The sequence below is a fragment of the Xiphophorus hellerii genome, chromosome 18 (assembly GCF_003331165.1).
Source record: "Xiphophorus hellerii strain 12219 chromosome 18, Xiphophorus_hellerii-4.1, whole genome shotgun sequence".
In the NCBI taxonomy this organism is placed as follows: domain Eukaryota; kingdom Metazoa; phylum Chordata; class Actinopteri; order Cyprinodontiformes; family Poeciliidae; genus Xiphophorus; species Xiphophorus hellerii.
In genome coordinates this window covers 28827943-28851532 of record NC_045689.1, presented here as the reverse complement: position 1 = coordinate 28851532, position 23590 = coordinate 28827943, and the positions used below count along the sequence as shown (strand labels likewise).

The following is a 23590-nucleotide window of genomic DNA, read 5'->3' as shown; positions in this document are numbered from 1 at the left end:
TTTTGCTGGGTTCAGCTGGCCTCTTCACTTGAGATCGACCATTAGAGCAGACCGGACTAGGAAAAGGGAGGAGAGGGAGAAAAACAAACAACTTGTATAAGAAGGGGGTCAGTTGCTGGGGGGTGGGGAGGAGGAACCCAGAGAGAGAGAGCCCCACCTGGAGTTTTTATCACAGAAAACGAAGGTGGAAAGGCTTAATAGAAACTTTGTCTGAGGCCCCTCACAGAGGCCAGAGTCGGGAAATAAACTGAGTGGATGGAGGTTGAAAGCTGGTGCAGCAGCAGACGCATTACGAAGATTCTGTTGGCTGGAACAGATGCTGTTCTGTATGCAGCCGTGTCTGTTTATCACTTCCTAAGCCTTCTGTCTCATCTCTGTTCTCCCCGCTTTCTGTCTAGCCTGAATCTGTCAAACTTAAACCACAAATACCTGGCGTGAACCACCTTTTTTCCCAACTACCCCCTCTCCTGCAGCTCTGTCCTCGCTTTCAAATGGTTCATTTACTTGTTCTGTGTTCCACTCAAATTTTATTTGTTTTACTTAGCCTTAATGACTTTACTTAACATTAATTTGCCCATAAAGGGCTATAAAAGTAAATGCTTGGTTTCTCAGTAATGCACCCTGTTCTTTCAAACAATTTTGGGCCCATAGATGCATGTTCAATTTGTTAGTTATCCTCACAAGAAGCTAGTTTTTTTCTCTCCTCTATTACTGCAAACTGGAACATTAGGTCCACATGGTTTATGTTACACTTTCACAACCTACTTGTGCTTAGGGGCATTTACCCTGAATGGCTTATTTTCTTCAAGCAAACTGTAGTTGAAGCAGTTTTTTTTTTCTTGTTTCCAGGCAGATTAGCAAAGAATCCAGGCCATAGATGGGATAAAAAAGCATATAAACTTGAAGAATTTTAAAGGGATAGTTCAGATTTAAGTCAGGTTCTATAAAGTAATTTGTAATTAGAGATTAACTGATTGTGCTGATATCCAAAACCTGTTTTTTGTAATGCTTCTGTGTGCTCATAATCATCATTCATGATTTAGATTTATAAATCAATAATAAAAGTCAATCTATGTTATTGTTTTTCTTTAGCTGTTAGCAGAGGCTACAACGCTTTGCATACTTAAAAGTATGTTAGCTTTAAAACTAACCATATCACTGTAATTTGGCTATTAGCATGGGTAGCACAGCTACCATGACTAATACCTTGCATTCCTTTAAGCCTTGCTCTCTCTCACTCTCTAGCAGCCTAAATATACCACTTACATGTCTCTTACTTTGCCCCACTGATGGTGAAACGAAGCAAACTTTGAGTTTTTTTTTCTCACAATAGCATGTTTTTCATTGACAAGTGTTTTCTGCCCAACAAGGTAGGGCTAAAAACAGCGGCTATCAGTGACACCACTGTTGCCTGTAGTCATGTGGCGTTGCATTTCAGTCAGTTTACAGAAAAGTGAAGAAATCTCTAGATCAATGGAAAGCTAGCCAGACACACCTGGCCTATTTAACCTGATTTTAGCAATTTAGAATAGTTGAAAATATTAAATCTTATTCTAGCAGCTACTACTGTGCTACACTACCAAATGTCATTTTTCAAATTACAGATAACTGCTTGTAGTGTGTTGTGTGGCAGGCATGCTGTACTCAGCCCTGCATTAGCTACATTTGGCTGGCAGACTCAGTGAAGCTGCGTCTCATCAATTTGCGCCACCCAGTGCCAGATCATCAACAGCAACTTTTGGAGAAGCTGTAATTATTAGGTTCCTTCTACAGACTTCTGAGTAAAACCAGGATCAAGGTTAATTCCTGTGGCCGGTCTATACAATACAACACACTTTCACTTTGAGGTAGCGCTCTTTTAGTCCTCTCCAATGTAGCAGTAGACAGGTGTTGTCTCAGTCCTTTGTTTTAAGCTTTCATGACATCACAAAGTTTCTTTCCTGAAACTCCTCCTCTTCCTGCTGAAGTGGATTGTGGGATAAATAGTCCTTATACTGTCCTCCTGTAGTACATCCTACATGGCTGGAGTCTAACTCTGAAAATACCCTCATATAGTTCCACTTAATAAATTCAGAAAACTTAAAAAATCCTAACTCTACTTTGTTTCTTTTTCACTTCCCTGACTTGGTAACCTTTATATATCAGTGCTGTTATGCTACGTTTTGGCTGTTAATGGCTGGTCGTAAAGCCACAAAGCAGCTCGGTATGTAAATCTGTTGTTTTGAGTCAGTCATTGATCAGCAAAATCATCAGACTCGATGAGTTGTGGTTTGGCCTGCTGCTCCAACAAAGGAATTGATGTACCTCAGCTTTCTCATAATCACACAGCGCCTCGCATGGCATGCGCATCGATCCCCATAGCAAGAATCAAGGCGAGGCACACATGGTCTGTGACTGCGCTGATTATTGCTTCTGTGTTTCATAGATTCACGGAGGCGGACACCATCATAATGGGGGACGTGACGTACGGCGCCTGCTGCGTGGACGACTTCACTGCCCGTGCCCTGGGAGCAGATTTCATGGTTCACTATGGCCACAGCTGTCTGAGTACGTTTCTTTATCTCCCTCGTACATGTTTGTCTGGTTCTTTATTGCTCTGAATGCAAAAAGAAAAAAAAAACCCACCAAGGTTACCCATCTACAGACAGAGAGCTACCTGGAAAAAACCACGTAGGCCACATGAACATCAAAAAAAAAAAAAAAGGACTGAGACTGACAGGTGTTATTGATGAAAGCAAAATGTAGGTGATTAGAACTGTGTAAACCTCACAAATCTAATTACAACGCTTAGAATTTTCTGCAGTTTGTCGAGCTGCAACAACTAATTTCAATGCCTTTTATCAGGATTTTATTTTGAAGACCAACAACTGGTAGTGCACAACTGAAGACCCAGCAGGTCTTTGCAGCATCACATTCGCCCCACATTCACATCAGTTGAAAACACATCAGCGGTGTCCTTTGGAAACCTCAAGCATTTCTGCAGGACCTTCACACATCTCACCTCACTGTCAGTCTGTCTTTTGCACATGGGAAGAAATGTTAAATCAATAATTTTGATACATATCTGCCAGAACAAGCTCACCTCGGCAAAATACCAGAAATGACCAACAGAATCTTAATGTGACTGAAAAAAAAAAAGTTCCTCCCTGTTTTTGTTAGTTCGGCCGTTATTTATCAATTGTAGCGAAATGATGGTTAGTGCTAATATTTTTAATTTCTAGGGAGTGGGGGACAGTCGCACATCGGTGTCTATGCTTACAAGCACCAAAGTTGAAGTTTTTAAAGTCTGAGTTTCAGGGTTAAGTTAGATGAGAAGAAATTGCCAGAACAATTTTGTTTATGGTCGTCTTTCTGTCTGTGATCTTAGCCTTCATCTCTCAGCCATGAGACATCATTTGCACTGTTTCCTAAGATTTCAACCACCTGTGAAAGATGAAAGACTCAGGCCTCAGAGTGACTCAGAGCTACTGTCTCCTCTGTGTTCCTTTCATTTTCTCTGCAGTTTTTTTCTCTTTTTAATATATATATATATTTATCCCATCCTCTTAAATACCATTGTCAAAGAGTACCTTAGAACTAGGCATACAAAATCAGTGTGACATGATTAAAACAAACCAGATATTCTACAGTTCATCTGAGCAATATATTTAGATGCTTTTTCCCATCAGTTTAAAAAAAAATGTATCCATGTGTTAAAATGGCTCAGATGTAACTGTACTGTACACTTTAACCTCCTTTAGAGTAGGGATGGATCTATAAATATGCAGATTGCTCCACACCTCTCCCCTCAGCGTTCAGTTACAGTTAAATCTGCTCAGGTTTAACTCTTGGTTATCTCTTTCACTGACAGACCTGGTGCAGACTTACTGTGATAGTACAGTTATTTTATTTTACTTTTTTTAGATTAAAGTTTGTACAGTCTTGCACAACAACAAAAAAGACATTAGAAAAAGACTTTATCACTTTCAAAAACACAACATTTTACCAAGTATGTATGTCTAAATTTCTAGTGCAAATATCTCAGTGCACTTGAAATAAGACAAAACTAATTTTCAACTATCATTTCAGCAAGGTATAAGAGCTTGTTTTAAGTCAGTAATTCCTTAGCATATATTAAAAAGTACTTGCTCCATTGGCAGATTATTTCACTTAAAACTCTCATAAGTTAAATAATCTCCCTGAAGGACTAGTACTTTTTTAATCAATATTAATGTTTTACTAATTTATCTTGCTGGAAAGTTACTTGTAAGTTAGTTTTTTTTAAATTATTTCAAGTGTAAACAATATTTTCACTACTAACTAGATCAAAAATACGTGATAGGATTTTGTGTTTTTGCAGTGCAATGCCAAAGATATTTTGACTTTGCTAATATTAATCTTTTTCTCACTCACCTGCTTTAGTAGATGCAAAAAGCATATTGATTAAGTCGTACTGCAAATCTAGTGTTGTATATCTAGTTCTATATCTAGTGTCTCGCTACCTGAGCAGATGGTAACAAAAAAAATCTTATTTTACACTTGTTACTTTGTAGAAAGTTCTTGTTTTCTGCCCAATAAATATTTGAAAACTAACAATAATTTTTTAGATGTAAATTATGTTTTAGACTCCGTTTTAAAATCTATTTGATAAATTGTTATAGATAACTTCATTGTTATAAATAACTGCATTTAGTTAAAACTTTAATATGACGTCAACTGGTATCTTTACTCTGTGTCATAATTGCCCATGTCCATTAAGAACAAACACTTGATAGAAGATTGCCTAAATGCTCACTTGTAACAGATTAATCTTAGTTGTACCCGTTTGTCGATGAGCCCATGTTCCATTATCAACATTTACTTTTTTAGTAAATTTGCCCACATAGTTGTTTGCATGTTTTTTTTTCGTGTTGTTTAATAAGGAGCTGTGGTAATGTGCCTTATTGCTATAACACATGAGAATAAAACCCAGTGATTGTGCAGTGAGACCTGTCTGTCTCATTGACTGTTTCTCTAATTGCGGCACCTAAGTGCACTCAGACCGCCGTGGTAATGTGAACACAGATCGATGTCGCTTTGCTCTGCCCTTTTACCATTTGGCAGTACTGATAAACAAGCAACGGACAGATGGTAGTCTCAGCTCAGAGGTTTACTCGTTATGCGCAACACTTTTGGTCTTAGTTTTACCTCATTGGGCCCTGCAGCCAAATCGAGCTGCTTTTAATACCCTTCCATATCCATACCTTATACTTCCTGGATCAAAGGTGGAGTCGCTAATCCTTTCTCTATCCAGTTAATTTTACAACCCCACCTCTCACACACTCTGGATCATTTTTACTTTTTCCACTTCTGCCTTGTGCGGCAAACTATTTGAATTTCCTTTACCCGTCTTTGAAATCTCCCTCTCCCTAAATTAATTTTGTCTTCTCCAGCGTATTTCTGTTGGGATTTTCTCATTAATCCACTCTCGTTTCATTCCCATCTGCTTTCAGTCTCCTGTGAAGAAAACAGTTTAGATGTCTGTGTGGTTTCTGAATTCACGTATCTTTCTTTGCTCAGTTGTTTAATGTGGTGACATTAAGGAACCTCTTCCAATCTTGAAATTTGCACCTTAATGGGCCAGTTATTCAATTAAAACAAGATGTCCTCTTGGTCCCAATGAGCATTTTACTTGAAATGAAAGGATGAATAATAGTTTTTGTCAAAACAATTGGTAATTCTTTTGTTTTAAGCGTCTCTCACTCCTTTTTTTGCCCTTCCTGTCCTGGACTCCTGCCATCTTCACTCAGCAACTTCTTCTTCTTCTGCACGTCTCTAGCAACGCCTTCTAAGCCCAAGTGCGTGGTAAATGGCCTATGAAATTAATACCATTAATAGCGATCACATGTGTCCCTCTCCTTCCCTAAATAATTGAGGTCTTTGCATCAGTTCCTGCATGAGTTGGCAACTTGATGGGAATGATTTTCAATTATACCCCGCAGACGCCAGCTGTGAGCTATAAATGCGCCTTCATAGATCCTGTATAGCTGGACAACAGAACATGTTAAGGGTTTTAATGTTCCGGGCGCCATCAGCTGTGTATATATTGCCGATTCATCTGACAGAAGAGTGAATTATTCACCTGTCTCCCCTTTCCTTTTTTATTTGTTTGTCTCCACTTCCCTGCAGTCCCCATAGACTCCACCGCGGGGATCAAGATGCTGTATGTGTTTGTGGATATCCAGATGGACAATGCACACTTCCTGGACACAGTGAAGTTCAACTTCAGTCCTGGACAATCCCTGGCACTTGTCAGCACCATTCAGTTTGTTGCAGCATTGCAGGTAATTGACCAAGGCTATTGTTCTCATTTTTAGCTGCAGCGCTTTGCAAATGTGTTCATTCTTTGTCATATTCTGTCATGTCAGAACCAGAAAACTTATTGTGCTTTATTGCGAGTTTATGTGACAGACCGAACAGAAGGTATTAAACACTTAGACGCTTAAGAGAAGGAAAATATTTTTGTTGTTTTCGATAAAAGTCTGAATAAAAGTATCCAGCCGTCAGCTGCTTTTCAATGAATTTGCGGAAACAGTCAACTTTAGCTTGGAAGTCTTCTGGCTGTTTCTGACACCTCGATGTCCTGCTTTAATCAGGGTGAGCAGGAACAGCTGCGCTCCGTCGGCAAAGTGCTTAACGCAGCGCAGTGAAGTGGAGACGCATGTAGTGTAAATCCGCAGTGATAGAGAGGAAGTTGTGTTGTATGAAATCATTTATTTGCCTGCAAAATCATTTCTATTCATCTCGTTGACAACTACGAGGGCATGGTGACATAACTGCACCATTCACAAGCCTTAGCAGGTGTTCTAGCAGTCGCTAAGGTTAGCACCGTCAGATAGACGTAGCTATTTCTAATCTGACAAGCTAGCTCATCAGAACACCAGCAACACGTTCTTTATGTATCCAACTGTTAACTCGTACCTCCAGCTTCCAGCCTGTGATTAGATTTCATCTCTTCTGCAGATGGTAATATTTACTCCATGGTTCATGTACGTCAGTATGAATTATTATTTAACACATCTGTCAAAAAATGCATCATGAAGGGAAAAAAAAAACATACCCAAGTTTCACCTGATTAAAAGTCGCAGGACCAGCCAAACTTCGGAAGTTACTATATAAGGGATAAATTATTCGAGCAAACTTGCAACAGGCAGCAAAAGGTGTCAGATTGGGGATGAGGTACAACTTCCCACTAGGTAATGAGATGAAAAACAAAACAAATCCTGAGCGTAGATCCAATTTTTTTCAAGATTTCACTACCTGAATCCAAAAGAGAATCTTCAGTTATTTTGCAAAGAAGAATGAAGGGAGTTGAAATGCAGTCCATTCACAATGTTACTATGTTATTTTCCTTCCAATTCACAATATTACACTACTTTCTGCTGGACTGTCAAATAACATCCATGTAAGGTAAACTGAAATGAATCTGAAAACTTTTGCAAGACATGATACACTCATCGAATCAGGAAAACATCCAGGATGACTTCCACAATTTATATTCTTCATCCTCTCATGAGTTACAGTTTTGACTTCTGTATTTATCCTTCTCTGGGTTTTTTTTTTGTTTGTTTTTTGGGTGCCGCAGAAATATACAGACAAGCATTCATCTCAACCCTTGCGCAATATATGCTTTTTGTTTTTTTTTGTGGTGCCTGGTTTTCATGAACCCTCCTCTGAGCTCAGTTCAAGTGTGGGTTTGTCAAATCTGGCAGCAGTTATTTTTGCTTTGAAAGGCGCAATGACCTCGGAAAGCCTCTCAGTTCAGCATCATGCTCAGGACTGCTCTTTACATAAGCAGTGGCAGCAGTTATAGTATTAAGCTTTAACATCCCTCTCTCTCTGGCTTGCTGCCTCGCTGTTCTATAATGTGCTCTGCTGCTTTCATTTTCTGTGTTCTTCACCGCTGCTGTGGACTTTTGCTAATGTAAAATACGCTATTTTTATATCACTCTACACTCCTGGGTGATTCTAAATTGCATTTTTTTGTCGTTTCGCTGCGTCCACGTGTCCATGTATACTTGTGTGCATACTTGTAGTTTTTTATGCATGGACGCCTTTATGGTTTGTTCTTCAGTAGATTTTTTTTTAGATCTAGACAGTTTCTATGATGAATTCTCAGGAAAGACTAATGAAGTGATTAAATTTATTTCATTTCATTTTAGCATTTTAGATATAATGGAGATTATAATACATTATCTCTGCCTTTTCCATTAATTTATGTTTTCTTTTCAGCCAAAAGGTAGAAAACAATTTGCTGTAAATTCAGCTTAATTGAAGCCATGTTTATGCAAATATGTATTAGGCAAAATTTACATTTTTCACTTTTTTGTACTTCCATTTGGGTTTGTACTTCTTCTGAAAACATCCCAAGTGATTAAACAACAACAAAAAACACTCCCAATAAGTTAATGTTTTTTGGTGTCTGGAAAATTAACTGTTTCAAAAACCTCCTGAATGTTGAGTCACAAATCAGCATTCACTTCCCTTCACCTATCAACCCCAACGAAGCCCAGCCCATCACCTAGCAACACAAGCTTGAGCTCCAGCTCGTTTTACTGCTGTACAATGGCTGCTGGAAAATACAACAGTTTTATTACTGTGGGAGGCTGCTTTTTTTTTGCAAAGATGTACGAATGTATAATTGTGCATCTATTTGCCGCCATTTAAATGTTTAGTTGAGGGGAGGAGCTTATTTGGATTTAAAGTGACAGGAGGCCCTGAAACAGCTCAGAACTGAGCAGACTGAAATCTTATCACCCAAGACTGATTTTGTGCACAACATGTAATGAGCGTTTATATTTTATTGATATTTTGTTCACTTTCGAATGATCTATATTCAGATTTTATAAATAATACATTTATAAATACTGAAGAAAGGGATTAAGCTATGTTAAGTTATTTTAAGCTTCATTAATCAATTGGAACACTAAATTCTTGACCTTTCCATAAAGACATCTTTATAATAATCAGTAATTAATTACACTAATTACTCTACACTGATTATAAAAAAAGGGGGGATATTTTAAAAATACAACTCGAAATGTAAAATTCAGATACAATTTATCTAAAAAAAAAACCCAGAAATTTTTTGATAGTTCAGAATCCAGTGCCTAACTTCAATGGAAGAAAAACATTTAACTATTTTTCTTTGGGATAAGGTGATCAAAATTGCAAAAGTTAAATCCTGCAGACCCTTGTCTCACCTCTTTAGAATAAATATGTGGAAATACTTTCCCCTCCTCTTCATATCGCAGGCTGTGAGTGCAGCCCTGAGGCCAGAGTATGATGTGCTTGTCCCCCAGTGTCGGCCTCTGTCACCGGGAGAAATTCTAGGCTGCACCTCTCCACGCTTGGACTGCCACGTCGATGCCATAATGTAAGAAGCCTCCTTCCTCCTGTCTTCCCCTCTCGCCGGTTTCATGCCCACTCGTGTGATTTAAGTCATAATCACTGTGACAATACTCCCAGTCACATAAAATGTAGTTGGCAGAAGTAACCAGGTTTGTCTGTGTTCCGTAAGCAGCCAGGAGAAGCCAGATGCTGATCCCCCAGGAGGCTAAAAATACCTTCTCACTGTGGAAATCTGCAAATTCGATGTAGTTTGACAGCTTTGGATGTCTTAAAACCGCAACACAGCCACGTCCGTGCCAAATTTTGTAACTTTTTAAACAAGAGCTTTTTTCGAAGCGCGACACCTACTGCGACAAGCGCATGGCGAGAATTGATAAACTGCGCGGCACATCTCAGTTTGTTTACACATTTGTTGCAGCTCATGTGATTGCCTATTTTAACTTATCTCATTTTCTGTGGAAAAAATATAACTTCCAGCCAGTTGTTGCATGACTTCTAAAAGGCTAGACTGGCGTGTGTGTGTGTTTTTTCTTTACGTGACTGTGTGTAGGTAAGATATTTCAAAGCGTTGGGGAAAAAGGAACAGAGAGATTTGCAGAAATAGCAACGTGCCTGCAGCTGCTTTTCGTCAATAACATGCCGTGCTGGTCTGTGTTCAACAAATCCTGGGCTTTGTTGCACACAGCGAGATAATGTAATTTCCCTGATTTAATTATGCATAGGTGAAAATTCCTCCTCTGTCTTATCTGCACACATTTAGCTTTAGTCATTTGGTGTTAGACCATGTGATTTGAACCTTCCAGTGCGTGAAAACACATGGAAAAGCTTCGCTATGTGCACAAGTGGAGATGAAAGCAATGCAAGAGTTACTGTGTGTTTTACATATTTATTTAACATATGTTGTCCATCTATCACATTTTGAGAAGCTCTCTAATATTTATACAAAGTGTATTATATTTTAAATCATAAACATTTAAATCCTACTTGGTTTTGGAAATCACTTGTTCACATCACATGAGTCACATGATCAACAATAGGTTGTTGCCCCTGGCCCAAACCATGAAGAAGAAGAAAACAGGAAGTAGTTGGAGAATGATGGCGTGACATTTTTTTTAATGACTTATCACATGAACAAACTTATTAATGTGTGGGTTTTAGTGGCGTTTCTTATTTAATGGAAATTGTGAAATTGTGTTTTTTCGACATTAGCGGCATATGGAAAATGTTTTGTGCACATTTGTAAACGCAGCTACTGGCTCTGGCTGTAGACAGAAAACCGATCATATAGTCGAAAGAAAAATATCCTTTTAAGAACAATATTCAGATTTGTGGTGCACTCTAGACTACATCAAACAGAATGTGACAAATTCATCTGCAAAGAGCAGCTATGCAGAATCTGTGGGTGAGTTTGGTGGCAGTAAGTGGGGTTCCTCCTCCAGCTGCTCTTCAAGAATAATGAAACAGTCGTATTCGTACAGCCTGGTAAAAACCAAACCCGTGTTCTACGCTTTGATCAATCAATCAATCAAATTTTATTTGTATAGCACATTTCAGCAGCAAGACATTTCAAAGTGCTTTACATCATTACAAACACAGAAACACAATGCAACATAGAATCAATAATCAAAACAAAGCATTAAGTCAAGTTCCATCAATAAATTTGTAATTGATTACATTTCAAATACAATTCTAAACAGGTGGGTTTTTAGTTGAGATTTAAAAGAAGTCAGTGTTTCAGCTGTTTTACAGTTTTCTGGAAGTTTGTTCCAAATTTGTGGTGCATAGATGCTGAAAGCTGCTTCTCCTCGTTTGGTTCTGGTTCTGGGGATGCAGAGCAGACCAGAACCAGAAGACCTGAGAGGTCTGGAAGGTTGATACAACAACAGCAGATCTTTAATGTATTGTGGTGCTAAGCCGTTCAGTGATTTATAAACTAACAACAGTATTTTAAAGTCTATTCTTTGAGCTACAGGGAGCCAGTGGAGGGACTTTAGAACTGGTGTTATGTGCTCTATCTTCCTGGTTTTAGTGAGAACGCGAGCAGCAGCATTCTGGATCAGCTGCAGCTGTTTGATTGATTTGTTGGACAGACCTGTGAAGACGCTGTTGCAATAATCAATACGACTGAAGATGAACGCATGGACGAGTTTCTCTAGATCTGGCTGAGACATTAGTCCTTTAAGCCTGGAAATGTTCTTCAGGTGATAGAAGGCCGACTTTGTAACTGTCTTTATGTGGCTCTGGAGGTTCAGGTCAGAGTCCATCACTACTCCCAGGTTTCGGGCCTGATCGCTGGTTTTCAGTTGTAATAACTGAAGCTGTGCATTGACTCTAGATCGTTCCTCTTTAGGTCCAAAAATAATAACTTCAGTTTTGTTTCTGTTCAACTGGAGAAAGTTTTGGCACATCCACACATTTATCTGTTCTAAGCATCTGTTCAGTGATTGGATGGGCTCTGAGTCACCTGGTGACATCGTAATGTAGAGCTGTGTGTCATCTGCATAGTTATGGTAGCTAATATTATTTCCTGTTATAACCTGAGCTAGTGGGAGCATATAAATATTGAATAAAAGGGGTCCTAGGATTGAACCTTGGGGTACCCCACATGTGACCTTTGACCTCTTTGATGAAAAGTTTTCAATTGAAACAAAGAAATCCCTGTTCTTTATGTAGGATTCAAACCAGTTAAGCACTGGACCGGAGAGTCCGACCCAACTCTCCAGTCAATTCAGTAATATGTCATGGTCAACAGTGTCAAAAGCTGCACTGAGGTCCAACAGAACCAGCACTGTGGTTCTGCCACAGTCCGTATTTATATGGATGTCATTGAACACTTTTACGAGGGCGGTCTCTGTGCTGTGGTGAGCACGAAAACCAGACTGGAAGGAGTCAAAGATTCATCTGATTCATCCAGAGGGTCTGGAGCTTTGGCTATTGAGAAATGATTGCTTGTTGGAGGCGTGGACTCTGACATTTTAAGCTGTTGGATCTGATTTTACCCAGTTGCTAATGTTTGGCCATGATGTTTGTATTGTGCCAGTTCAATGAAGCTGACTGGAAATTGTCGCGCGCTCACGGTCACAACCTCTTTGCCAACAATAAAATGTTGATAAAACTACGGTATAGCAATAGTAGAGTACAATTCTAAAGCAGCACAGAAAATCAACATCGTTCAAAACTCTTTCTTGTGTTTGCTGATTGGCCCGATTGAAACTCAGTCAGAGGAATTCAGCTACATGGGTAAAAATCCCAGGCGGAGAACTGAAGGGAGATGAGAATCAAGCAGAGTTGCTGCCATAAACTGGTTCAGACCCAGTTTTGTTTGGAATCATCCTTTAGTTATTTTTTTTAATAATTAGCTATGTCAACATGATTTCTTTTCATTGTGTCTGAGCCAAATGAAGGAGAAATATTTGGTTTTAGATGCTATCTGAGTATTGAGACTAGTTATACTTGCAAATATTGTTACTCAAGTATAAGTGAAATGTGGAGCCCAGTAAAACTACTCCTAGGAATACATTTATTTTCAAAAAATGACTCAAATAAATTTAACTAGTTTTCTACAATATCTTGACAGCTGCATCACTGCAGTGCAATTAAATCCTCATGCATAAAACACTAGCTTTAAGACTTGAGAAACCATGGCTTCCTTATATAAAGTGTGCATGCTATGTTTTCTTACATTTCTGCTACATATTTATTGATTTTGTACATGGAAATGAATATAACTGTGGTGAGATACAATCCTGAATAAGAATAAAAAAGAAAACTTGTAAAACTGATAACATGCATGCTTTAAACTAATACAAAACATGTTGATATTATGATGAGGCTCCATAAACATGATCTTAAACACTATCTCTCTCATGCGGCACCAAATGGAGGGGAAAAAAAGTGTTCTGTTGTGATGTTGAGGCATCACTGAAAGCTTAATTACAGAGTCATAGTTTCCTTCAATAATTAGGCTTCCTTTTTGACTTTAATAAATTATTATCAATTTAATGTCACGACAGATGTCTCTAACAACAGCATCAGAGTTCAGTTTCGTTATCTGTGACATATCTTTTACAGTGTCGAATATCATAACCTTTTGAAATGGCATTAATTAAAACTCGGCTTTGGTTTATTTTTACTTTAATTAGAACTGAGCAAGTGTGACAGAAATGCTGCATGCACAAAATGTAAATGCACATACAAGTCATTGAAGCACTGAACAGAAAAAAAAGGGAAGAAAAACAACTCTTAGCAGCCAGAAATTGTATTCAAAAGAGCTTTAAGAAAAGATCAGTGGAGCGTTTCTATCTTCTGAAATGCGCTTTTGCTCTTTTCTACAAAAGAACAATATGTGGATGTGAACATGATGATAAGGCGGAGGCTCAGAGCGCGCAGCCGAAATCGGACAACGGGACTGAAGTGCTTGCAGGTTTGTTGTCGCGGATGTAATTATTCGAGGGGCTCGGACGTTTCCGAGCAATGGCAAGCAATGCAGAGGAGGCTGTGCCAGATTTCATTCTGTTCCGTCGTTGCATATTATTTTGCTGGGACACGCGGAGTGCACGTTTTCACATAGGCGCGCTCTGACACATAGTCTAGACGAGTTTCAAAATTGCCTGCATGGCAAACGGCCTACATGCCCGTTTCAAGCTGCTCAACAAAGAAAGCAATTAGTGAGATTATTTGCATGTCTTCAGTAAGAACAGGTACAGACCTGAACACCCTCCACATCCAAGCAGCAAGGCGCTCCGGTTTTATGCTCCAATATGCATTTATGTTAGTTCATTTGTGTTTCTTAAAAGAGGCTGTATATCTACGGCACATTCATATTGAGATACAGCAGGTGAAGACAGACGATTTATTTTTATCTTTTTTTTTTCGAATTCCTGTGCTCACAATTAAATGTTTTTTTTTTAGTTATCTTGGAGATGGAAGATTTCACTTGGAGTCGATCATGATCGCAAACCCAGACATTCCCGCCTACAGGTAATATGAAAGAACACGTTAGAGAAATGTTTACGTGTGTAATGTTTTCTTTCCTGGAATGTTAGTTTGTAGCTTTTATAAAAAATACAGTATAATACAAGATTGGTAATCTCTGTGGTCCTGCTACCATTTGCAGAAAGACACCACTTCCTCTCAGACACAACCAATCAGAGCCAGAAGGAGGGTCTGATTGGTTGTTTCCAGCACTGTCAATCATGTTCGCGAACACACTGCAGATTACCAGTTTGCTGCAGTTGCTAACTTACCATTATAGAAAAACTGTTCATCCTCTGTCAATGGTGGCTGTGCTAACTAGCCTTTCTTTTTATTATCTTTAAAATGGCTTTCCTTTTTCGTGCCATCATTTCAGATGAGGGATTGAACAAAGTTTAGATGGGGTATTGTTTTGTAGCTGCTTTAGCCTTTTTCCACTATTTTATCCCTGCTGTCTCTGCCATTCTTCTCTAACAAACCTCTGAGCCAGAACAGAACAGCTGTATTTATACTGAGATTGAATTACGCACAGATGGTCTCCGTTTACTAATTAGGTGAATTAAGGCTACTGGCAGTTTAGTTGTATTCGATTAAAGGGTGCTGAAACAGGTTTTTTATTTGAAAAAAATAAAAAATTAACCATAATCTGAAGAATTTAGATGTTTCAATCAAAGAAAATACTTCTTGTTCTGTTTTCCAATACCTTCTAAGTTAGAAAATCATTAATATTGCTGTGCCTTGAAAAACGTGCTAAATAATGTTGCTCTAAATAATACACTTTAAGCAAACTTGTTTGAATTTAAAGCCAAACTCAGTTGTTATACATCCATACACTGCAGCTAAGATCACAGGTCTCTCCCTCATAAACAAGATTCTAATCTCAAGTGTAGCAGAGAAAAAGAGATTAAAAGCTCTGAAATACCCCCATTTCCCTAAGATACTGCAGCTCCTGTCATACTTGATGGCTTTTCATGATTAAACTTCCCGTCTTTTTGCGCATATCCGTCCTCGAGATAGATACCCGAGCAACAGCTGGTAATGGGAGTGATAAAGCTTCTCATGTTTATGCCTACGCACACCACCTAAAACATCTGTGTGCCATAGCGATTCTCTCTCTCTGTGCCTGTTTGTAGATATGACCCCTACAGCAAGGTGTTCTCCAGGGAGTACTATGATCACAAGGCCATGCAAGCCACCAGGCTGCAGGCCATCGACCAGGCTCGGCTGGCCCAGAGATGGGGTCTGATCTTGGGCACGCTGGGCCGACAGGGCAGTCCCAAAGTCCTGGAGGTGAGTTTGCATCCTCGTTTCAGCAGTCTGCTTGTCCCGAGGCTTCTTGTGCAATCACTGGTAATACTTTGCAAAGTATGTTTTTTTTTTCTTTAGACAGGTGTTTTGATAGCATGTGATGCTGATTGGACAGGCAGCATTCTGTGTGGCAGCTTGTTATTTTGTGATGCAGATCCGTATCTTTTGATAGTACTCTTCTTCTCAGGTTGCTTCAGTTGAAGCGGATTTTTTACTGTGGCCCTGAAGTTCGATAACTCACTAAACACAACTACAAATTTAAAAACATAAGAACATATTCAAAAACATGACATTAACTAAGCACAACTACAAAACACGAAACCACAATGGCATTAACTAAAATCAATTACTAATCAAGAAAACACATTAAGCACAACTACAAATCAAGAAAATTACTAATTCTTTTTGATTTTGTAGACGTGTTTAGTGAATTATTGAAGTAGTTTGCACTTCTTTCCTTTTAGAAAGAAGGAAATGATCAATCAGAGTAGCTAGACATTTAAAATATTTATAGAAAATATGCAGTTTAAAATCTACCACTAAGCCTTTTGTGTCGCGGTATAAGTTGACTTTAACTTGAATGCTAGATGTAAAAGATTTCATACCAGATCACCTATCTTTCTTAAAGCTAATGCAAACTCTGAAGCTTGTACTTCAGGTTTACTTAAATCCAGATTCGAAATATTAAGCCAGCATTGATGTAAAAATGTCAACAGGAAACCAGACAGATCATTTTCTTTCTTAGAGGAGAGAGGATTTAAGAAGGCAGATTTTAATAATAATAATAATTTAAAAAAAAACCTCTTAAAGCTTTCCAGCAGCGAACTGCTCAGATTAAGAAGTGTGGTGTCAGATAACCTCACAAGTAAAAGAACAGGACTAACTCTGATAAGAGCGCAGTCATTGAAATGTCTCATAATCCTCCCAGGGAGGTTGGATATCAGCATTGCTTTTTACCTTTATCTCATTTAAAGAGCATTTGTGGGATTTTTTTTCCTCTCCCTCCGTCTGGTTGCCTCCTGCTCTCATAACAACTCAGCCAACTGCCCACATCTCTAAAGGCAGACTCAGCAGGGAAGTGGAGTTTCTAAACTCGAAGAACAATTTAATTTATTGATACATGCATCCTGTTGGAAAGGTTATATTTATATGGGATGTCATATAACTCCCCTTTATAGCCCAAAATGAACCCAGTCTTATCTGGGTCCACTACTCTCTAGAGGTAGGTGCTGGTCTTGCCCAGAATAAAATTCATGCAATGCTCCATAGTTTGGCTGAATCACTCCAAAACAATGCCAAAGGAGTATCAGTTTTTAGTTGGAGGCAAGGTGATGTAACACCATGTCTGGGAGAGAGGAGTCAGTGTAACAATCGGAAATGCCTTTTTTTTTTTAAACCTTTTAAACAGGCTGAAAGGGAAGGATAGCCGACGTTTTAATCTGTCTTTAGCAACTTCTGCTAATAATTAGCACAGTAATAAAATCTAGAATTTAAATCCTTTCTTTACTAGGGTTTTAAAAAGGGTTATTAAATTATGCCTTCTGTCCGCCAAATGCCTGTAGAGGTGATGGTTCGACAATAAAATACTTTGAACGTCACTACACCTTGACAGTACATCTAACTTTTTTGTGGTTGTTGTTGAATGAAGGACTTTGAAAACAGCTCAATCTGTTGGATGGACGTTGTTCAGGTACACTCAGTGAGAGGAATAAAACATCAAATCGGTAACCTCAAAACGACATCTTTTCTTTTGATGTCAATTCTCAGGCTCAAACTGAAGGGATGAGTGTGAAGTGATTGCAGGAGTCAACGGTTCACTGCTTCTCTGTGGCATTTTGACCAGAGATTTCTAAAAGAAGACTTGAAAAGACACATTAGTGGCAGAAATTCATGTAGAACTTGAGCGTACCTGAGTAATTTTACAGAAAGGAATGGTTGTCTTTTCCCCGTTCTTATCGTGCATTTGCTAGTTTGCAGACACGAGCAGGCAGTAAATGCAAATGTGAAATCTGAAATCTCAATTAAACCATCTTCTTTCTGAGATTATTAAAGCCAAACCTGTGGACAAGCTAGCAGGGAGCTAGGGAGTCAGTGAAAGTAGATGCTCTGCTCTTGTAATGCATCACTTTTTATTGTGAGGTTTCATAGCCGAGAAGAGAAATGTAAAGAGTGGATTAAAGGTGTAGGAGAGGTAACGCTGAGGTTATAGAACTGTGAAGCAACAGCCATATTTATCACCGCTCTCAACATAAGGTGTCAGCCAAAATCCTACTTAGGGCCAGAATTTACTGCCTCTCTGAAAGGCACAGGCAACCTTAAGCAGTTAGAAGAGAAAGAGTATAAAGAGTTTGTTCAACTTCATTGTGAACCCCGGCGTAAAGTTGCAGTTTACTGCCAGTAACAACATTCCAACCAATAAGTAAAGATGTATCCATAATTGAATTGCTCATACTGCACATCAGTATACCTCAGGGACAAAAAAAATAGTAAAGCTGCCTGGAATACATTTAGAGAATCTCAACTAATTTAGGTGACTTCAACTTGAGCATAAATCTACATTTTAACAATATATGTACAATCTGTACCTCTGCTACAGCTGAATGGAAACATAACTTGTAATTAGCTGCGTTCAGTTACAACACGGTCACAGACATACAGTTACCTCACATTGGAAGAAGAAAAAACTGTACAGTGGTGAGTTCAGCTGGGAAGTTTTTTATGAGTTTTGTGGACCCTACTGGAGAGCCTATCTAGTGGGGAAATGTGACTTAAAAAATTGCGGGGGTTTTAATTAACTAGTTGAAATTAATCGCATTTTAATTGAAAGCCATGTATCGACAAAATAAGCAACATTTTCAATTTAATAAAACATTTTTGCTGCTAAATTATTGACATAATAGACAAATGAGCCCAATAACAAAGACATTTGTTTTTACTCTGTTACTTTTTTTATTCAACCATCGGATTGGTGCGAAATTATACCCATTCGGCTTTGAAGTGTTTCAGGAACTCCTGATCATTCATGTAACGTCTTTAGAAATGTGGACTGTGGACGCCGCTGACATTAGCGTTGGATACGTTTGTGCTACTGCTACATGTCTAGCATCAAGATGCTTTTTTAGACTTTAATAGCTTCACTGATAGGCTAACTCTTTTTTAGCACACCTTGGACACAACAATAATCTTTTCCAGCGTCCAGTAAAATTGTTTTCTGAAACAAAAGCGAACACCCCAGTGGGCTGAGAGAAGCAGCTTTGTCATCCATCGTTGTTGTTTGTGGATGCTTGTGCGTCAGATTTACGGGTCTACTGGAAATACTTGGATACAAAGGTTCCGACTTGGGACTTCTGTGTGCAAAGGAGAAAAAAAAAGCAAAACTGTATTGTTCATACAAAGTAAAGTAACTGTAAATTGCAAATTAATTTTCCTCAAAGTTAGGTCAAGCAGTTTCCATAAGCTTCAAGCTGATTGGTCAAAACAAGAAAGGCTTACTAACCTGCGACGTGTGGGCGTGTTTGTGTGTGTGTGTTTAGAGAGTGGCAGTGGGATGACTGAATAGAAACTGACAATATTTGTTACTCTATTAAAATATCACTCTGCTGTTAAAAGCCTATTGCTTATTCCACCAGCATAATGGTTAAACGTCTAACTAAGTGGCTCTAAAGGTTAACACACAAAAAACTTCCTCAAAGTGGCCCCAAATTGCACCATTTAACTCAATTTTCTGAAGATTTTCCATGACAGTTTCCTCTGGTAGGGCTTAATGATTCACCTCACACTATTCCAATTGACCCCCACTGCCCTGAAACCAAAATAAAAAAGGTTCTAAATTGGAATATTCTTGTTTTTATTTTGCTAAAATCCCTTTTTTGTTTTTCTGTAGCACCTGGAGTCAAAGCTCGAATCTCTGGGCAAGTCCTTCACTCGAGTGCTGCTCTCTGAGGTCTTCCCCAGCAAGCTGGATCTGATTACAGATGTAGATGCGTAAGTATTATTATTCACAGATAAACACTTAAGCATATAATTTATGTATTTAACATTTATTTTCCTTTGACATAACTCCTAATCTTTTCAGATCTCCTGTTCATTAAATTTAGCGACTTGATGAAATTTGCGAATCAGACATCAAGCAACCTGCACAAAAAACACTTGATATACTTCAGTTTTACCCTTTTCGCTGTGTACTTTTTCTTGCGTTCATATGGTTACCTAAACAAATTTGAGAGATGCGTTTCTGTAAAGTAGGCCCAAATCTGAAACATACTTCAACTGATTAATGAACCCGTCAGTGGAGCATACAGTACAGTACTCTGTTTCTGAGTAGGACTATTGAGCCAGAGCTGCTCATTGGTAGATAAAACAAAAAGGGGAATATGCCCTCCAGAAGCCAATATTTTATCCTCAGTTTTCGCTGCGTGAACGCAGAAAACAAATCAAGCGCATCATTTAGACTTCGACTGTTGCTGGTTTGAAGGCGAGGCTGCTGCATGTGAAGGGATTTTGATATATTTTCCAGACGCCCCTGACGCCTTTGAGCCACATTGTATAAAAGCATGATTGTGCAAGGATAAGTTCTTTTTTCTTTATCTGTGAAGAGGCAGTCACTTTAATATTGTCACTGGGCAGAGTTGAAAGCTTGTCATGCTGTCTATTTTGTTGTGTGTTTTTTTTAAAAGCAAGAATCCCGCAATTTCCTCTTATTTCAAAGTTGAAATGATTTTTTTTTTTGCGTGTAGAAAAAAATGCCTGCAAGATCCAGACTAAAGGGCATTATTCTCCCTGACAACATAAGCTTCGGATAATTTGTATGAAATGTCTTGTTTGCCGTCCAGCCTTCGAGTCCTTTATTAAAATCCTTTTGAGTTGACAATTGACAAACAGCCATTTAATTGAGAGCCATTAGGCTGGAGTTTAAATTGCAGATCTCCAACACTGAACACTTTCCTGTGGCTGAGCTAAAAAGATTATAAATACAATAGCAATAATGTCAGCCATGCCACAACGGCTCGCAGGGAAAGCATGCGGGTCCCTTCAATCAATATCCCAAAGGGTATAAGTTGTTTTTTTAAAATACCGGAACTTGCTGTTTATTATCTGAATGCATATTTTTATACATTAAAACAGCTAAATTTTATATTAAACAAATGCTTGTAGGAACTAATTTTAAAAAATAATAAATGGATTAAAGGTGAGCATTTATTGTATTGTTTATCATTTATCGTGATAAATATTTTATCGTGATAAGGATTTTAATTTATTGTTGTCGCAGTAAATTCCAAGCAATGATGTTCTAATTATCGCGATTGATAGTTTTACTGTTTTGTCCACTGTTTGTTTAATGAAAGCGTCATTGAATACACATAAATTTGGAATAACGGTCGCAGTGTAGTGATACAAATCACACTTCTTTATGTGACCGGTGTCCTACAAATAGGAATGGTTTTCAAGAGCTGTATTTATGTTTGTGGAGCTATAATTGCTGTGACACACAGTCATAGAGTTACGTAATAGAGATGTAATTAATAGTTTTTATTGTCACTCTTATCGTTATATCGTTATTGCAATAGTATTGAAAATATCGTGATAAAATTTATCACCTAGGTCAGCTGATCCTTTTACCAGTATGTAGCAAATTGCAGATATCCTTAGGTCAACATTTATTGTTTTTTTAAAATGTGATTATATTTAAATTTACTTCAATTTCAAATCAGAAAATCTGTAATTCTGGATCTTACTTCCTTACAAAGCTTCTATTTGTCAATTATGAAGAGGAAGGAATGAAACCGTCCCTCTCAAATGTTTGCTTTATTTCAAATTCCTTACCACATTTGCCTCTTGGACATGAATAATTTATATGTCAACTAATTCCCCTACTGAGCTGGTGTGAAGAACAGCGAGTAGTCAATCAGCAACATTTCTGATGCAGTCTGTAAGCATCATTCTGAGCATAATTGAGGAGTCAGCATAGTTTGCCAGCGCACATTACAACACAGCTGACAAACACTGTTTTCAAGCTTATATGTTTATAAGCAACATTGGCATTCAGGTCTTGGTGAATTTCCGGCATAATTCATCGTGAATGTCTCGCACATTGTCCTCAGCATTAGAACAGGGTGCATGGAAAGTAGATTTCTTACATGAATAATTCACTAAAGAGCCTGCTTGAGCCACTTTTGCATTAATATAAGGGTGTAGAAATACATAGAGAAAGAAACACTTTCTTTTGATGGGATAGAGAAACTGACTCGCGGATCCTCCTGACATAACTTATTTGACCACGCACTAAAGTAAAAATTCACCTGACTTGTCAATAAATTTTGGGTTTTTTTACGTTGCTGAAAATCACAATTGAAGACAAAAAAAACATTCTCAAACGCCCCGGCCGGCAACACTCACTCCTATCTTTAGAAACGCTCTCCTCAAGTTACTCCGATGAAACATCAGATGCAGTCTGACTTCACGTCTCGGTTTTTGTCTGATTTATCGGACTTCCAGCTGCAAAGGCTGCGCCGGAGATGGACAAGGGGTCAGCGAGCCACTGATTTGCAACAGCTCCAATCACCAAGGCGCTGGCACTCAACCTTCTTCGGATTGGCCTCTCGCTGCGGAGTAATGAGAGGTGTGATGTGTGAGGGAGGAGTGGGTGAGATAGGGACAGAAGGTCTGAGAGAGATTGAGCCAGAGAGACCTGGATATAGTTTGAGGGGGCTGTGTTTGGAAAGCCAGAGATTGTAGTTAAAGTGATTCTTTTCTTTTGTTTTGTTGTGTGTGTGTGTGTGTGTGTTTTCTTTTTGCGCTCCTCCTCAGACTGACGTGCAAGTGCAACACTGAAATTATGTAATTCAGGCACGATTCGCCCAACCAAAACAAACCCTCATTACAGACAAAAAAGCTTTTCAACAAGATCTGCTTCAGTAGCAACTATAGCCTTGATGTAAAGGAAAAGTCTAGAATACAAAATGAAGGCTCACCCTGTGTTTTTTCATTCAAGTCCTTGGCATGCAGCATGAAATGTAAATGAAAATGCAGTGTTTGCAAATTTGAAACATGCATCTAACTAAAAGCTGTGCAAAACAACACATGAAATTAGAGATATCATATGAATCTTCATTAGGTTGATTCTAAATTCAAAGCAAATCGAGACTGAGATGGAGCCAAAAGTGACCATCCAGCTTATTAGTGTACTTTTATAGAGGCAGTATTATGTAGTTTCCTAGCACATAGTGCCATTTTATAGCACAATTAAGTAACTAGGTTACATAATCGACAAAGTTGTTCTAAAAATGCTATATGTGAAATTTGGGTGAAAAGTAATTTGACTTTGGAATTTAACGCCTTGGAATTGGGCCTCTGTCTCTTTAAAAACTCCTTCTCTTTTTGAAAATCCGCCTTCAGGAAGTCATCACAACATGGCTCCTCTTTTAGCCCTTAAAACGTTTTTTTTTTTTTTTTTACCAGCGTTGCTCTAAGAAGAAGCTCATATAATTGGCTGATGCCCCGTTCCACAATCTGTTTACTAATTGCTGCTGGCTAGTCTGAAGGAGCTGAGTGGGGGAGTCACGGGGAAATTAAAGGATTTCCTAAGCATCCATGAAAGAATCAATATTAATAGATTATAACATAATTTAAAGCTCAAAAAAGTCAATTTAACCTAACAGTGCTCCTTTAAAAGTTAGCATCTATTACATTATGAGGATATATTAGGAAACATTTTGTAGGTAACTTGCACATCTGTGATGGCAGTTATTTATTCATAAATGTTTTCATATGAAGGTAAAATAAGACTAGTCAAGGAATTCCTCCCAACTAAACATTCCACAGTCAACTATTAGTGATCTTTTAATAAAGTAATTAGGAATGACAGCAATTATCCCATGTGCGTGGAGAATAGATGGCCAACTTTCTGCATAATCTGTAGCTGCATACCTCAAAACTTCAT

General features: G+C 38.4%; 1 protein-coding gene across 1 annotated transcript in view; it reads left to right on the top strand.

Annotated features, from left to right (window-relative positions):
• dph1 (diphthamide biosynthesis 1) overlaps positions 1 to 23590 on the top strand; it is a 75481-nt gene that overhangs the window by 37017 nt on the left and 14874 nt on the right. The window contains exons 4-9 of the mRNA XM_032545866.1: positions 2426 to 2547; positions 6148 to 6302; positions 9273 to 9394; positions 14281 to 14349; positions 15477 to 15633; positions 19535 to 19635. Coding sequence (XP_032401757.1) covers positions 2426 to 2547; positions 6148 to 6302; positions 9273 to 9394; positions 14281 to 14349; positions 15477 to 15633; positions 19535 to 19635 — 726 coding nt within the window. The remainder of the gene's footprint in view (positions 1 to 2425; positions 2548 to 6147; positions 6303 to 9272; positions 9395 to 14280; positions 14350 to 15476; positions 15634 to 19534; positions 19636 to 23590) is intronic.